Genomic DNA, 17,757 nt, shown 5'->3' with positions numbered 1-17,757 from the left:
CTTTTAAGGCTTAACCTTCACTACTTGCTTAGATCTATTAAAAAGGGCAGCCAAGAAAAATAAAGTATTTGGAGGGAGGTATTTACTGGCATAATCATTTGTCCACATTACTGCACAGTCCAGCAAAGGAAAGTTCTCTTTCACAACAATAATTATCTTTATGATTCAGAACCCCAAAACAAATTTGTTTCAATTAAAATAAACCTTCATGTGTTACCAAATTCAGCAAAAATAAATGAGCACCACTATCAAGATTATATATTGGTCCATGATTAGAGAAGAGACTTTGCCAAGCCCTCTGCAGGCCATGATCAAAGTCTACAGCCAGCTTCAATCAAGTAATATCAAATAACTCTCCTTATCTGAAACCTGCTAGCTACACTCAGTGTCCAAATCCAGCTAGAGACACGAGGCTACTTACCAATGGGATCGCACTTCCACCGGCCCCTGCCCTGACCGAAGCAGGTACAATTCAGCATGTGTCCCTCTTCGTGACGTTTGTGGAATGTGTCATTCACATTGTATGTGATGTCGTCGACGATGCACTGATCTGTTTAGAAACAGTGGGGTGGGTGGAGAAATTTTAAGTTTCTCTGACGAAATAAAAGAAGCTACGCTTTGCGAAGCATACACTTCCTTCCACGTAATTATCAACACCTCCCACTAAAGTAACTCTTCTATTGGCATAGAATAAACATTTTTTTCAAAGCTTAATCAGTACTACAATTTTTGCAAAAAAAAAAAATTCTCTTTCTTATAGACTTGTGAAGATTAGAAATCAAAGCATACACAACAAATTTTAACTTTCGGAAAAGTTCTTGCTGGGTTGATAATGACCTTTAGATCTCTGCTTGTTGCAATAAATAGAAGGGAGATTAAACATACTTATAGGATGCCTAGCATGATGTGATGGTCTCATCTCCGGATTAGCAGGGGTGGGGAGATATTTGGGATTTGGGAAATAAATACCATAAAAGGCATCTGGAAAGTTAATAAAAAACTAGGCCAAGTCTGTTGCTAACTCACTGAGATCCTGAGAAAATTACTTCCTTCTTTGGGACTCAGCTCCTTCCTCTGTAAAATGAGGAGTTGGTCTGTATGTCTTTCTAGTGTCCTTTTCAGCTCTGCAACATCATATGTAATTATTTTAGTCCTGGATTGTGTCACCCATTGGGCACCATAAAAGGAGAACAAGTTCAGGCCACTGTCAACACAGAGGCTACATGGACTATTTATTAGCTCCGAGTTCTACCTAAATCCTCCTTTTCAAATCAAAGAAATAGAAAAACTAAAATAAAAAGTTTTAATAGTTCAACACCCTTATATCCTATACCTGGGTCCAAAGGGGAAAAAAACTAAGTGAACAAAGAAATCGGTCTCTATGGCTTTGTCTCCTTAAATTTGGATCCAAACACAACTAACCTGGCAGAGGGGTGGTAAGCTTGGGGTCTTGGCCCCCATCTGTGCCCCTACCTGGATGCGCCATACTGACCCAGGAAAGGCCCCTTTAGACTCTACAGTCCATGACCCCAGAGAGATAGGCCAAGGCCTTCTCAAGCTCCCAGCTGAGAGCTGGTGAATGGTGACCCCCTCCTCGGAGCCCACATAGCTGGGAACAGGCTTAGAGGTGACTAATAAAGTATTAGGGACAGATGTTAAAAAACAAAAGAATAGCATGGTCTCTTTTCTTTACAAAAATTACCCCATCCTTTCTAGATAAGAATCCAACAGCACACCTACGAGCTAAAAGGATCAAGTGATTGTGTTCTAGCCTTTGAAGTCATACTTTTGGCTCAGCCTAAGTACTTACATCCTGGGAATGTTTCAGAATCTTAGAATTGCTCAGCCAGATTTTCTTAAGTGGCTGTCTAACATGCAAAACTTATCCAGCACAGTAGACTAGTGGAGTGGCATTGCATATTTCTTCTCCTGCTTTTGGTAAAGTACAAGTTTTCATGTAAAAGTCTGGCTCTCTGTATTCTTTGTCCTCTCAACTATTTTCATTAACAAGCGAGCATACCTCGGAGCTGGGAGTAGGCGACACATGTCCATTCTCCACGACCGTTCCCAACACATGTGCATCTCATCATGTGGCCCATATCATGCTGTTTGTCCCACTGGTCTCCAATGCGATACATGATCCCTTCATTGGTTGTACAGATTTCCTCGTGGGCTGTTTGGAAACAGATGAGAAACGTGTTACTGGATAAATGATCACAGGACTAAAACGTATGCAATATTATCAGTCCGGTTTGGTGATCCTAAGAGCTCTCACTTGGAAAGAAGTCTTGTGTGCCTCAAAATAATCAGCGCTGCTCTGTGGGTGTGTAGAGTTTTGAGTACCAAAGAGAGAAAACATAGTCCAAAGATGAGGTTTGTTGTAGGGAAAAATTACAGAATGGTTAGGAGATGTAAACCACAATAATGCCTACCCACTCAAAGGATTTGCAGTGTTCTAGAAGCCTGGATTTGACTATTGTCCCATCACTTTTTCTAGTCTCAGTTTATTCTAGATCAAAGGGAAACAATGTATATGGGTATAGAATTGTAAGCTAACGTGTGTTTTCCTTCTAAATCCAACATTCTCTTTTGCTGAAATGAGAGGAATAAAAGTTAGTGTAAGTAGTTTTCTTCTGATGTTTCATTGCCTCATATTCACACCTGACAGTGCATGGGTTCTTGTTTCTATAATCGGAAGATCAAATGTAGTCTAGCGACTCTTGAAATTTGAAAACAAATAAAGGGTATTGGTTCCCCTTTCTCCATTCACACAAACTAGAGCCTCCCTTTTAAAAAAAAGATCCCTACTGGTCAGAAAACAGAGATTTTGATATTTAATAAGTAATAGAGCTTATTCCAAAATGGCATGTAAATATGGAAGGTCTGTGACTAGAGCAGTCATTTAAATGTTTTGAGCTACTCAGTTGTGTGCTTTTTACAAAAGACAAACCTCTGAAAACATGCATATTTCCAGACTTTAAAAAAAGTATTTTTATCATATTTACATATTTTTGGACATTAAATTATATGAATGGGATTTAAAAATCATATAACTAATTATATAATTCCTATATATTTGATTATACATATATCACAAAGTTTTCTGCTATCTCAAAATTGTCTTAATGGGTGAAATAGGAGTAAACTGGACATTATTCTTCTGTCTTATTCCACAAATGATTGTCTACAAGGGCTTCATCTTACCAGCCATGGGGCAGAATCCAAACTTCTGGTCAGCGTCATAGTTCCGTGTGGTTCCACACCATTTCATGTTGTCCCTCCTGCCCTCGGATGTACAGTCGGTGTAGTTTTGGTTGTTGTACAGGAAGGGAAAGTGGCACAAGGCACCATTGGAATTTCCACCTCGAGTTTGAACCAAGACTGCCCAGAACAACCCGCAAACAGGAAGAAAAAGATTACAACTGAGCTTTCCAATGTACAGCGGGGAATTACTACAGAAAGGTTCTGAGAGCCAGGTTTCTGCAACTAATTCACAGAGAGTCTGTCTCAGAATAAAAGATGTCTGATAAGATAGTTCTAAGCCTCCTTAGTGTAGGGGGCTTATAAGTATATTATTCACCTTCACCTTTCAAACAGATTTAAATCCAATTTTCCCTCTCATTTTCCCAGACAAAAAAAGAAAAGAAAAAAGATTAAATGGTCACTTTGACCATTGACATAGCTTTAACCAAAAGAAAAGCAAAAGCACTCAGGCCTGCCTCCTGTATATTCTTCATCCCTGTGGGAGTGTCTACCGATTTTACCATATAAATATCTTTAATCACATAACAATCCCAGCGTGTCAAAAACAAATGCACTGGAGGGCTTTTCCCTTGGTGTCATTTCTCAAGATTACTGGGAAACTTGGAAGGATCTTTAGCTGCGAAGTTAGTTCCATGTCTCTTGGGTCCAGATTGCACAAGAGTGATACTTCTCAAATGTAGCCTCAAAATAAATGGCTAGCTTGCTGGCTAGTAAAAGTAGGGCATGAGAAATGGGGTTTTCTCATTGTTTTGTTTTTCCCTTGGGATACTCACCAGTATGGTCTGTACAGAAAGAATATTTCTGGTCTTGCTCATAATTGGAAGTTGTGCTGCACCAGAGATGTCCATCCTGTCGCCCTTCTGTGGTGCAGGAGTAGAAAGTCCTGCCGTTGTAGGTGAATGGTAGGACGCAAGGCTCCCCATTTGAATTGCCACCATAAGTCTGGGTTATAGCTACAATCAGAACCAAAAGGGTCTCAGTAAATACAGCAGCATTTATCTCCCACCAGTAGCTCCTTATTTATACTTAACTGAGACTGAGCATGTGTCCTCAGAAGGAAAAAAAAAAAAAAAAAAACTGAGTATGACCAGCTGTAAGTATTAACCAGATCATAATATTGTCAAAATGCCTTATTCATGAAGCCACGTTTTTTGAGGGTAGAGCAACACCCGAGTTCTCCTTCTGACATCCTTTGTTACCACCTCTGCTACCATGCCTCAGTTTCCCATTTGCAAAGCTATATTACTACAGGTTTAATTAAAGATGCTGCTCAAGGGATACTGGAGGTGTATATACAACTCTGTTGGTGCTATAAGAATTAATACATGAGGCTGTACTAGGGGAAAAGTCGTGTGCCAATTATTATTGCTATAATTACTACCACTTTTAGAGCGCGGAAGAGATGCATTAGGTTGTTGAAAGAAGTTTACGTCACAGAGTTTCAGAACTTTGAGATCTAGAGTACCAGATAGGGGTGGATTAGCTATTCAGAAAGTAACCTCTTGTAACAACATTTTAGACAAACAGAGACAGTACATAGCAGTTTAGTACTCACTACAGGAAAGAAAATACATAGATTAAAAAGATCGGGGGCTTCCCTGGTGGTGCAGTGGTTGAGAGTCCGCCTGCCGATGCAGGGGTCACGGGTTCGTGCCCCGGTCCGGGAAGATCCCACATGCCGCGGAGCGGCTGGGCCCGTGAGCCATGGCCGCTGAGCCTGCGCGTCCGGAGCCTGTGCTCCGCAACAAGAGAGGCCACAACAGTGAGAGGCCCGTGTACCGCAAAAAAAAAAAAAAAAAAAAAAAAAAAAAAAGATCGGAAGAAAATATATCAAACACCAAACCCTGGTTGTTATTACAGGGTGGTAAGATTACAAGCTTTTCTTGTTTGTTTTATTGTTTTCCATTTTTTGGTCAATGAATGTATTGCCTTTTAAAATCTGTTTTAAAAAGATGACACAGACCTGTCTCTTGGCAGCTGACTCCATTGCCCAGGCAAGTGCAAAGCATTTGCTTATTTCCTTGTGCCTTCAGCCACTGCATGCCCACGGAGTAAACCACACCACTGTCTGTGACACAGTGACCGTACGGAGCCGGCTGGGGGTGAGGCTGTGGCTGGTAAATGGCCGTTCGGACGTCTGTGAAGGAGCCAGATCCTAAGGGCACAAGAAAGGCAAGGCACAGAGCAGGTTTAGAGAAAACCACTTTCTGCAGTAGCTTTCTCGGATCTTCAAGGTCCCCTACAGATGACTCTGCAATCTGTGCTGTTACTGAGCTGGGACTGGAAACAAATGCCCGTCCCTTCCTGCATTGGCTTTTGCGCTCAGCCTAGGAAATAATCCACAAGAGTTTACCCAGGGGTTTCCATCTTCTAGCTTATCTGGAGCTACCGAGAGTATATTTCTAAATCACCAACTTTATTCTGCCACTCAACAGAGCAGATACCTTCAACAACTCCTTACTCACTCCAGCGAGCTCAAAGTTCACGCCTTCACGATCCTCCACACCTAACCCGCTTTCAGCTCGCTTCTGACCACTTCCGTCCTTGCTCTATCTCTTCCCTCACTGAGCTGCTCATCATTCCCTTCTGCACCCTGTGCTGTCCTCATGCTTTTCCCTTGGCCTGGAATGGTCTGTCTCACACTTCCTCTCTTAGCATCTCCCATTCGCCCAATCTATCTGGGCATCTCTCTTCCTGATACTGTTTTGAGAAGCCCCTGCCCCTCTGCAGCAGACCTATTGCCATTGGTGTAACTCTGAGCTCCTCAGAGGAGGCCCCGGGCAGCCATATTGGAGTCTCTATTCGCTGCCCCTCCTTCCACTGTTTGTTTCTCCTCAGGATTACTTGGGAATTCTGTTGTGGTGTTTTCTAAAACCAATCAATTCTCTTAATACTGCTTTCCTTTCAGAGTAAGACAACAGAATATGTTGATCTTTTCTTTAAACTTATAGAAATTTGTTCTCCCGAGGGCAAGGCCCAAGGAAGAGTGGAATCAGAACTGAAGCTAGAATGACTGATAGACTGAATTCAGCAGCTCCGTAAGCTAAACACTAAAACCCAAATACTTCACAGACCACAGTCCCAAAGTCACACATGTTGGGGGAACATGGCGTCTGTATTCATACACCCCACCTGGCAGAGTCACAGTGCAAAGGAGCATTAAGATCCTGTAGAAGGTTCCATTTGGTTTAACCCTATGTTGCTCAAACATTTTTGAACAATGGAGCCATTTCAGTATAATATTAGTAATATTAATAAAAACAGATAACAATTATTGAATGCTTACTGCATTTAACCCAACTACCCTTTGAATTTAAACTACTTCAGTAGACTGAGATTTGTAATTGTTTCTTTTTTTGGTTAGCAGCAATCTTACTGAAAATAATCAAATAACTCAAAGATATTATCAAATCTAATCTTCTTCACCTTCATAAGTGCTCACAGCAAGATGAAAACTCATCAAAAGGAAAAAAATCCAAACAAGTAATTAATAGTTTTAGCTAGATGACCAATTGGTAAAAGACTAAACAACAATGCTAGCACACTGTGTAGTGAAAACTTGATCAAAACAGAGCAAGAATAATAAAGAAGTACACACTCCTGATTCCCCTATTTCTTTCTTTAGATTCTTACAAAACAAGCTACAATGCAAAGATCTTGTTCTTGTACCAGAAATAATTAAAGCTTCTTTTATTTAAAAAATGCTTAGATATTGTGTCATTCCTTCCCATCTCTAGGCCCCCTCTGACTTTCTCAAATTGTGAATGCTAATACATGGAAACAATGATTGTGCATTATTTTATGGAACGCAACAAAGTTTGCTGGAGCATGGAAACCACACATCAAGGACTGTGTCTGCTACAAAAAAAAGCAGAATGTCAGGACAAGGAGATATATTCCACTCTGAAAAAGAACAAATGTACGTTTCCCCTTTTCCTAGCAGAAGAATCAAGTGATCATGTAACTCAACAAAAATCTCGCATTTCCATTAAAATGCACTTTAGATATTCACAATACATATAAATGTGTATGTATATGTGTGTATCCATATGCGTATACATCTATAGATCTATATATATTTATCTATCTATACCTTTATGTATAAATCATGTAGGTTAGCATTTTCTTAGACATCAGTTTTACCTCTTGGGGCTAAAATGGATTTTTTCCCCCTAAGATCCATTTTCATTTCATTTTTATTTAAGTTTAAAATTTGACATTAAACAAACTTTTAACAACTAAGAGTCTGCAAATGAACTCAGCTTACTAGCCAAAACACTGCAAATCATCCTTCAATGGCATGTCAAGGGAAAGATGGATTTGCAGAAATGCTTTATGCAAGGCGCCCCCATTTGGGTCCCACCGGCCCTGAGACTCACCGGCAGACGTGGTCTGCAGGGTTGTGTGCCTCTCACACTTCCACTCGCCACGGCCGTTGCCAGTGCAGATGCATTGGAGCAGGTTCCCCCGATTGTCCTTCTTGCGCCAGGTATCCCCAATTCTATAGGATGTCCTAGTGTCCTGATCGTTGCATCTGTCTGTGTCAGAAAGGAAACACTGAAACATGTAAATCAGGTCGAGCTTGGCAAGTGCTCAGTGCAAACCTAAAATAAGAATAGAGTTGTTTCTAATAACGACCTACTGTATAGCACAGGGAACTCTATTCAATATTCTGTAATAACCTATATGGGGAAAGAATCTGAAAAAGAGTGGATATATGTATATGTATGTTACTTTGCTGTATACCTGAAAGTAACACAACACTGTATAAGTCAACTGTACTCTAATAAAAATTTAAAAAAAAGAGTTGTTTCAAGTTTGGTGCTGTTTTTGGATGATACGTTTATATTCAGCTGTGGTGCCGCGGGTGTTAACTTCTGAAAGATGGGATTGCATTTGAAACAGTGTGAAGGGAGCTGTATGATGTAGTCTAGTTCCACTTCTCTGTCTGCCAAAACAATTTTTTTCATTCATTAAATCTTCATTCATTCATTCAATTCATTAAATTTGGTAAAAGTCAAATCTTTCATTCACTACATTGTTTTCACATTGTTCATTTGACCAAATTCATCCTCTGGCTTTCTGGTCTCCCCTCTCTTTCCTTCTCAGGCTCTCCGGGCTTTCTCATAGTCATTATTGTATACAGCCTGCCTTTCCATAGGGGACTCTCTTTAGAAAACTAGGAACAATAGGGAGGCAGGTAGGTCTCAAAGGGTCTCCCCCAACTGCTCCAAAGGAGCAGTTAAAAGATAGCAGCATCTCTTTCTTCATTTGTTATGTAAAACAATTCAGGGGACTACCAACCTCTTCTACCAACTAAACTATTCTCTCCCCTGGTCCCACCCCCCCTCCACAAACAAACATCTATTTAACATCAATAACAAAATGGCCTCTTTTGAATTGCTCGGTGTTAACTCTCTGACGGAAAAGTGGGATTATTAATATAAAATGATAATTTGTAACTAAATTACTACTCGTCTATGTGTTCAATTATCTGACAAATAGATTGTTTCAATTATAATCCAGCTATGCCCATATGCTACAATGTGAGTAGAGAGGATTTGATTTTTTTGTGAATCAGAAAATCATTGCACTGGGTTAGAGAAAAAATAATTAGTTAATGTAAGTTCACACAAATACACACCCACATTGATCTCCCACCACAGCAGAAGTCTAAATAAAGATATCATTGCTGGTTACACTTTTCCCCAAATTCCCAGCTAAAAGTGATGTCTTCCCCTGAACTTCCATTGCACTATTTCAGTATTTGTCTTGAAGCCCTTAATACTGTGCTTTGTAGAATGTGAATATGTATAAGCCTTTCTCATCACTCTGACCTACTTACTAAGTGCTCTTTGAAAGCTGGGTTAATGTCCAATTCATTTTTGCATCCCTATACCATCTTGTATAAAGTAGGGGCTTATACAATTTCATGGAATAAATGACTTTTCTTTGAGAAACTTTTCCCAACTTGCTATTAGAAGAGTTTTAAATAATAGATAAGAATTTAAGTCAAACATCTAATTTGTCTTAAGCTAAAACATTGCCTCCAAGGTCTTGGAAGTCTGAGAATCATAATAAAATTTTAAATGCAAAAGATTTAATGAACTGGAAGGTTCTGGGAACTATTTGGTTAGAATTGTTATCACTTTTCAGGAAAGACAATTTTTTGCTTGCAAAGAATTCAAATTTGGATGATGAACATGTTAATATGGCTAAGTGCTTTAAGCTGGATAAATAAAATATGTTCAAAATTATTTAGATTTGATTTTAAATGTATTTATAACATCGATAGCTAATGGCTGTTTTGCTTAGCAAACTCTATAATCACTATTGGTTTGAAATTTCACAAAAGGAGCTTTGAACCCCTAAGGCAACAAGTAAGGCTCCAGGGCAGTCTTAGAGCAGCAGAGATACCAGAGGGTAGCTTCTTCACAGCACTGGTAAACCTAAAGAGACACCGTCCTTAACCCTAGAATAAACACATAATTTTAACCTATGGGGTAAGTACCTTTTATTTTCATCAATTTTGTCAATGAATACGCCTTATTTAAATTTCAAACATAGAAGGAAACCAAAAACTTTAGAGCTTTAGCTCCTTTCTATGTCAAGAGCACCCACATGCCCAAAGATGCATTTGCCTGTTATTTTAACGATTTCTTTGCTACTTAGAAAATATCTCAGTGATACTTTAGATGAAACATTTGCAACTAATCTTCAGGTCCACAGCACATTTGGCATTTAAATGCATATTAAGGTTTTTTCCTCAGTAGCTGATAACCTAAGACCTTATTGAACTAAGTTTTTTTTTTTTTTTTTAATTTAGTCTTCTTTGAAGAAGCAAAGTAAGTTGCTTATGGAATTTTTCTTGACATCCAAATGTTACCACGTTGGTGGAAATGGATGTGTTCTAAGTGACATCACATGACAATTCTCTCTAGGAATCCAGAACACAACGCCTGGTCTCATCTTTAACATAAAGATCTAAAACATACTCCTGGAGGTACAGGTGATGCGTCCACTGCCTTCTCCCAGACAAGTACAATCCACCATCATCCAGCCTTGATAAGGCTTTTCCCAGGTCTCCCCGACAACGTAGGAAGTCCCAGCAGCGTGATCAAAACATTTCTCAGCTGTAGGGGAATTTGAAAGAAAAACAGACAAAAAAGGGGTTATTTTGAATTGGGCAGTTTCCCTGTAATTTAAATTGTACTGTGTAAGCAAAAATCCAGCCACATTTTTTTAAGTGGTACTCTGTTCAAAAAGAAAGGCACGCCCTGTAACTAAGCACATTGTGTAACCAAAGCGAAAGAAAGCTCGAGCCAAGTTGGCAGGCAGAAATTCTGTTCTCCTAATAAGTCCATGGACTGTATATTTTCCGCTAGTACCATTATTCACACCAGTATTTTGAGTGAAAAAGATCTATGTATGTATCCAGAGGGAGAGTAAATATGCAAAATTCCAACCTTAATTATGAAAGACCAATTATTAATGCCTAAATAAAATGACAAGAAAGCTATTTAAAATTTGGATTGCTGTAAAAACAGAGACAACACAAAGAAAAATAAAAGCCGCTGAATTAGAGCTCAATCAGAATAAAATTTATAGTCAAAAACTTTTAGATTTGTATCAATAGAATTCAGCTGAGGATTGACACAAAAAGAAACTCAGCAATTTTTATTTTGACAAAAAATGACCAAGGGGATGACACAGCACACACCATATCATGTTTTTGTCCAGTGCGTTCCAATAAAGAAATACGTCAAAAGTGTCATTTTTTTTTTCTTTTAAATAACTGTCATCTTGACCAAGGAGGAATCTGAAATCAGATCTTAGAGAAAACAAATGACTTCTCCCTAAATCTTTCAACTCTATCTTGTGTTTTTGAAACAAAATTAAGACATCTATACATGGTTGGTACTTTTTGATCTGATTCCTTTAAGAAGACTATGGATTAATAAGATTTCATTATTTGAAATAGAATTCTCAGTTTGTTATCTTTTTTATTGGAATTCATATATCTTGTCCAAGTAGATTTTGGCTCAACCCAATATTTTAACTGTGCCTCCCCACCCTTCATTCATCCCCAGGAGTCACACACCTATGGGTTTGCAGGTCCATTCTCCTTTCCCGTTACCGAGACACACACACTCCAACATGTAACCACCAGTCTCGTGTGGTCTCCTCCAGGTGTCACCAATCTTGTAGGACTGACCCCCTTCATGGCAGCGGTCTGTTCAAGATAAAAAGCCAATGTTAGAGAGAGTGGTCTAGAAAATATTTTTAAGAAAAGTCTCATGTTCCAACCAGGACAGGCACTTAGGTTAGCCAAAGTAAGAGAACAGCTTTCCCATCAGAGACAGGGGGAAAGCTAACAGGTCTGGTCACTTTGGGTCATTCAATTAAATGTCTTGTTTAAGCACAATGGGAAACCACAGAGAAAATTTGAATGGCAAAGAAAGGAGACATAAATCCTGGTTCCCCAGAGAGATCACAGGAAATTGGGTTCTAAAGCAGAAAAGAAAGGTTGCCAGGCATGGCCTCTCACATACACAGCGGGTTAAGTCTGAGACTAATTCAATGAAAAAAGCCACATCAGGTCTAGCATTCCAGCTTTCAGGATGTGGAGAGTCTGTATTTCACCCTAGAAATGTCATTTTCATGGAAAGAAAAAGATGTATATATAGCAAGTGTGGAAATCTGGGTACTTTTCTAGGCTATTTAACACAAGGGCACATGCAAAGGTTAAACTGTCCACTAGACTGTAAACGCTATGGGACACTGACTCTTAAGATTTACCAGTACACTTGGATAAAGCCTGACATTAAATATGGGAAAGGCTGATTGGGCTTCTTCACAAGAGGCTGATTTGTCTTTTCAACAGAGCCATCAAGTGACTTTATACAACGATGGATTAAAAAAAAACTAAATGCTATGTTAATAGAATCTATTGGTAACCCAATGAATCATACTGGAAAGTTTGACTTAGCTAAACTAGAATTGCTGAGAGTCAGTCCAGATCCCAGAGTACCCTGGAAACACTATCAGGCTAATCATTCCATATTATTCCTGGGAATAGAGAGATCTGCTTCCCGGGCATAAACTATTGGTTACAAAGAAATCAGACTGTTTCTGTGAGATCCAAGAGGTCTGGGCATTGCAAACAAGAAGAGCAGACCACACAATGGTTAATTCGCTCTTCGTGACCATCTTCCCAATCACTGCAGATCACCACATGGTCAGTCTGGCTTGAAGATGCCCAGATAACGTAAAATGGGCAACTCATCTAAGAATGCAATGGAACCCAAGAAATCCACGTGGTTATGTTATGTATGTACACATGTACACACACACACACACACACACACACTCATAAATGCACACAGACTAAACACTGACTCCACCTATGCTCAGAGCCATCTTCCAGAAGCACAGGAACCAGTCAGGTGGCCACAGATAACTGCCTGGTCACCTAGGGTAATCCCCAAATTAGGAATACCCAGTCATGGATAACAGAAGGTGACAGTGATGGTAACGGAAAAATTCATATTGTGCTATTTTAGCATCCCTTGACAGAAGGCCATTCTTACTTGCAATGGTGCAGCTTATTCTCCCTCGCCCAGCCCCAATGCAGGTGCAGTCCCAGATCATGGAGTCCTTAGGGCGCTCGTAAGTGTCGCCCACCCGGTAAGTGTTCCCGGTGTACTTGTCAAAGCAAGTCTCTTCAGCTGAGGGGAGAAGGAAAGTTCACATGAGCCTTACATATGTAAAAGCTTTTCTCTTTCACTACTCCCATCCAAAGGAAAACTCACTTTTCCATTCTATGAGTAGCAAGGGGCAAACGGAAAGTTTAAAAAAAATTGACGTGGGAGATCTCGATTTTACCCTAGGCTCTAATAAAGCCTCAGTTTTCAATCTTCGACAAGTTCTCTAATTTTCTGGAAATGAATAGCCATTGGAAAGGATTCTCAGGCCCTTAGGAAAAAGCCATAACGTATGACCTTAGGACCGGCTAGATTGTGAAGGAAGGGCTTTGGATTCACCTCTCTGGCTCAGAAAGTCAAACCAAGGTCCACATAAAAATAAACAATCTGAAGAGCCCCTCCTCCCGCCCCTCCCCAGGCACTGTCAGTTATTAATCCTACTATTTCCATTTTAGCCTCATCAGTGCTTCTCTGTAGGAGTTGCCATAATTTACAAGAAATATATCAAGGGTCATAAAGGAAGGACAACTTTGAAGTGGTTAATGATTTTATGTTGAACTGCAGGGGACAAATCACTTTACAATGTACTGCCCAAAGTGTTTTCTGTCCCATAATTTTACAGTTTAAGATTTGAAATTACTTTCTAATAAAATAAAATGTTATAATCATTTTTTTTTTTTTGGAGGAAGCAGGAACACACGACATTTTTCTTTTTTTTTTTTCATCAAAGGCTTTGGGAAAGTAAAACCCCAAAAAAAGACTCTGGGAACTACTTTGAGATACATTTGTTCTATTGTTTTAAAGGTAAAAGGAACATGTGAAAAGCAAATATAAGCAGTTATTAAACATTTTTCAAGAGGAAATGACAAATAATTCTATTGGGGAAATGGTGAATGTAATTTTATTACTAATGCTAACTTTAATTAACAGGCACTACTTCTCCATCTATGAGAAGATATTAAGTACAAGACAGGCTCCCCCTGCCCCCACTTACGTTCAGGCTTGCTCTCGCAGTTAAAGCCCCGGCTCCCTCCATAACAGGTGCAGATCAAGGCACTGCCCAGGTAGGTGCGCTCCCATTGTTGGTTTATCTGATAGTGTTTCCCATTGTCATAACAACCAGCTATAAAGAATTAAAGGGAAAAGTCACTAAATTTGCATCCTTCTTTTTTCCAAATGATGGAATTTTCTTGCACAACTAAACTGATGAGCCTAAGCAACAAATGTAGGGGAAAAAGTTAACCATCAGAGCACCAGGAGAATTAAAAGCAACTAGATATCTAAAGAGTTAACCGCAAATTTGCACACATAGATATTTGGTTATTCCTTTTGTTTTTCTTCCGACTTAGTTAAATGTTATACAATGATGTCATTTCCATCTGGCCAGGGGTCTGCATCAAAGGCGTGGAAACATTTTGAAAAGCAGATAACTGGGAACTACATTTTGAAACATGCAAGGAATTTCAGTGCTCTTTGGGGGTAATAAGTCAAGAAGGGCAACATTCAGCAGTTTCCTTTAGCCAAGGAAAAGGGAGGGTGTGTCTGAAAAACTGGAAGAGGATTTCTGACCCCTCTTCTTGGAGAAGCATCCTGGGGGCCTCAGGATGCAATCTGAACCAGTAACATCTCATTCAAAGTAGGAACAACACAGTTATTTAGCTACCGTCTCCTCACCCCCATGTTGAAAACGTTTAACCCCACAGTAATCCCACATGGAAAGTTTAAAGGCATACATCATTTTCTCTTTAAAGGCAAGTTTTCCTGAATTCATAGGACTTAGACCTGAGTTGGTAAGAGCACTGCGGGACCTCGCAGAGCCCCTGTTCTCCAAGGCATTATCTTATTCTAGGCCCTCAGAACCAGCCTGCTCAAAGCAAGTCTTTTGGTTCCCCAGCCGGTTTCTCTCATTAAGGAGTGCACACTCTCCACACGCGCGCGCGCGCGCAAAACTTCAGCCACAACTTCGGTTGGCTTTACGGGTCCCATCCCTGCAACAGCCTGTTTCAGCCCGAGGTCAGTACTCACGCTTGCTTTGGCTGACAGCCAACGGGGACTGGGGCTGAACGACCTGCTGAGCCTGTCTCTTGCTCTTCGAGGCTCCAGTGGAGGGCACCGCTGTCCCCAGGAACAGGACGGTCAGCAGCAGCAGCAACCGGGGCCCCGGATCCCCGAGCATCTTCAGACGGTGAGGCAACTCGCCACCAAGTTTGGTTCCCTTCGCAACCTGCGGGCGGAGTCCCTTTCAGTGCCGCCAAGAAGGTAAGGGCTGGAGGATGGGGAAAGGGAAGGGTAGAGGTACACAGGGGAAGGAGAGGACGAAAGAAGTTGTGGCTGCAGATCCCCTCTCCCCCGCTCGCGCCTAGCGCTCTCTCTCCTGCCCTGAAAAGCGCAGCCGGCGCGAGCGGCCGAGCCCAGAGGGCCGGGGTTTATATGGGACTGTCCCTTCCCGCCCCCCGCGAGGCCCTGGGCGCTGGGGAGGAGGGACCGGCTCGACTCCCCCCACCCTCCTCTCGCCGCCGCCGCCGCCGCCGACCGCGCGCGGATTGGCCCGGGCTCCGGGTGACGTCAGGGGGGCTGTGGGTTCTCCTCGAACAAAAGAGATGCTGATCGCCCGCCAGGATTGGGCAAGAGAACTTTTTTCTGTTTCCTTTGCGGTCATCAAACTTTTGGGGAGCAAAGGCGGAGGGATTGGGAAGCGGCTAGAAAGGGGTTGACTGGGAGGAAAGGGAGGGGCTGGAGTCGTGTGTAGCAAAGGGGTCGCAAGTCCACCCCCCCCAACCCCGCTTCCTTTTTCTATTTTATTGGGGTTGGCGGCGGGGAGTGGGGGTGGTTGAGGACATTGCGTCTCCTCTGGAAAAAAAGTCTCTGCTCACTGGAGTGCAGTTCGAGGGGGAGGGTAAAACCATAAAGTAGCCACCACCTTGCAGCTGTAGGAATGTAGACTTTGCCGTCCCAGGGCGCGGCTGGCCTTCACTCCGTTCCCTTTCTTTGGTTTACTGTGCACTGACTGGAGACTCTCTTTGCCTTCACAGTTTCCTGTTCAAGACTTCTCCCCTTCTAAACGCTGTGCCTGCCCGGTTCTGAGGACGTTTTAGCTGGGGGGCAGGAGGGAGAAACGATCCTTTTAATGAGCTTTTACTTAGTACCAGGAGTTCTGCGGGGCGCTTGACGGATCCGGGGGTAATTCAGAGAACGAGGTTTCTTTTGAAAGGACAGAGCAGCAGTTTGCTTTTTTCCAAATATGCAAGAAAGTCTTCTTTTCCCGGGGATGGGATGCCTGTTACCACTGAAAACTGAAAAGTTGGACCGACCTCGGAGAAAGATGGTGGTGTCCTTGCCCATGTTCACCGCGCCCGTTACACAAAGCAGAGATCCTTGAGTCCTTAAAAGCTGAGAAAAGACCGTTTCCAGTCTTTCCTTCCTACAGTCCCTTCCTTGATTTTATTTGGCATTTTCGTTTGGTGGACATCGGTCTCATCACAGAATTCCCCTCCCCCAGCCCCGTTGCCAGACTTTTTTTTTTTCCAAAATGTTACTTACTCCAAGAATATGGAAAGTTCCCATTTAAGATTTCCTTTTCTTTCCCTCTAAAGGCACAGGATAGAAAGGGAATCTGAGAAGTCTCTAGCATTTAGCAACTCATCACATCAGTCCTTTTTACAGACAAACACAAGTCATACGTGCTTTTTAAAGATCTTCAAAAGGAGTCCTCAACTTTCTTCGGTAACTCCTGAGAGATCTAAACTCAAAGCTTTGCCTCCTAGTTAGGTTCCTAGTGCAGACCTCCCGTTTGCTTTGAGAATCTATGAACGCTGCTAGCCAAATACGTTTGTTTCTGTGATTGCTTTTCTCCAAAAGTTCTGCCTTCAGCGACTGCCATGGGGTAATTTGAACTCTGGTCTATAAAATACCGACACATCAAAGACACAAAACTAACATTTGCTTTTATTAACACAGGGAATTAAAGGGGGGGAAAAAAACCACACAGCAGATATCAGTTTCCTACAAGCAGTGTAAAGTAACTTCTTGAGGCATCTTTGTGACCAATTTTGCAAGTTGAAAGAGTGCCACAGATTTCCCCAAATTTAGAGTCTTGTCTGGGTTAGAGGGTTTTTTCTGTTGTTCCCACCCCCCCCCCCCCCCCCGATTTCTCATCATCACTTGACAAAGCAGTTTTCTTTTTCAAATTAAAAGGGCCCCTTGTAAAATTCTTAGTATATTTCTAGGAAGCTGGGTGTTCCTTCCAGAGGGAACGGTACCTGGAAATCAGGATGTAAGCAAGGTAAACCTGAAGCTAATGCTTTCTTAAAATACGTAGATTCTGGGGGAAGGAAATAAATGGTTAGAAATGTATTTTGTCAACCAAAACCATGATAGTTTGATATATTTACTGTACTCAAAATACATTAGAATAATATACACAAGAGAGCTTGGAGGAAAAAAGCCCAAGTGACTTACATTTCAGAAGAAACTGATATTACAATCCATTGAAATATAATTTGCTTAAGGACATGGTATATTTCTAATGTCTCAGAAGCAAAAATATAACAATATACTGACTGAATTTTATAGAAATGCTTGAGAGTTCACCCTTTTACTTGAAAGTGACTCTTCTTTTTTCTTTGGAGACAGAAACATTTTCTTAGATAGCAAGGCTTATCACAGTATTCTTTCATTATCAAAGCCCCTTGTAATTGCGTAAGTCTATATCTCTAACTGGAGAGATAATTAAATCTCTCCACTCTGACCCTGTTCAAACTAGGTATGCCTCGTGTCCAAGATTCCCTTG

The 17,757-nt window shown here is 41.1% G+C and overlaps 1 protein-coding gene across 8 annotated transcripts in view; it reads right to left on the bottom strand.

The window, feature by feature from the left end:
- FN1 (fibronectin 1) overlaps window positions 1–15,360 on the bottom strand; it is a 69,520-nt gene extending 54,160 nt beyond the window's left edge. For 4 of the 8 annotated variants that reach the window (XM_019938963.3, XM_033859802.2, XM_033859801.2 and 1 more), the window contains exons 1-11: window positions 14,994–15,360; window positions 13,963–14,091; window positions 12,855–12,992; window positions 11,366–11,497; window positions 10,260–10,397; window positions 7,644–7,802; window positions 5,228–5,419; window positions 4,038–4,217; window positions 3,205–3,381; window positions 2,021–2,173; window positions 422–550 (exon numbers count right to left, since the gene is read on the bottom strand). In XM_019938963.3, coding sequence (XP_019794522.1) covers window positions 422–550; window positions 2,021–2,173; window positions 3,205–3,381; window positions 4,038–4,217; window positions 5,228–5,419; window positions 7,644–7,802; window positions 10,260–10,397; window positions 11,366–11,497; window positions 12,855–12,992; window positions 13,963–14,091; window positions 14,994–15,144 — 1,678 coding nt within the window. In that variant the 5' untranslated portion in view covers window positions 15,145–15,360. The remainder of the gene's footprint in view (window positions 1–421; window positions 551–2,020; window positions 2,174–3,204; window positions 3,382–4,037; window positions 4,218–5,227; window positions 5,420–7,643; window positions 7,803–10,259; window positions 10,398–11,365; window positions 11,498–12,854; window positions 12,993–13,962; window positions 14,092–14,993) is intronic. The other 4 variants (XM_019938964.3, XM_019938967.3, XM_019938965.3 and 1 more) reach the window with 1 other exon arrangement.
- Window positions 15,361–17,757: the final 2,397 nt, after the last annotated feature.

Source organism: Tursiops truncatus, chromosome 7 (genome assembly GCF_011762595.2).
Source record: "Tursiops truncatus isolate mTurTru1 chromosome 7, mTurTru1.mat.Y, whole genome shotgun sequence".
NCBI lineage: Eukaryota > Metazoa > Chordata > Mammalia > Artiodactyla > Delphinidae > Tursiops > Tursiops truncatus.
This window is presented reverse-complemented; position numbering and strand designations above follow the sequence as displayed.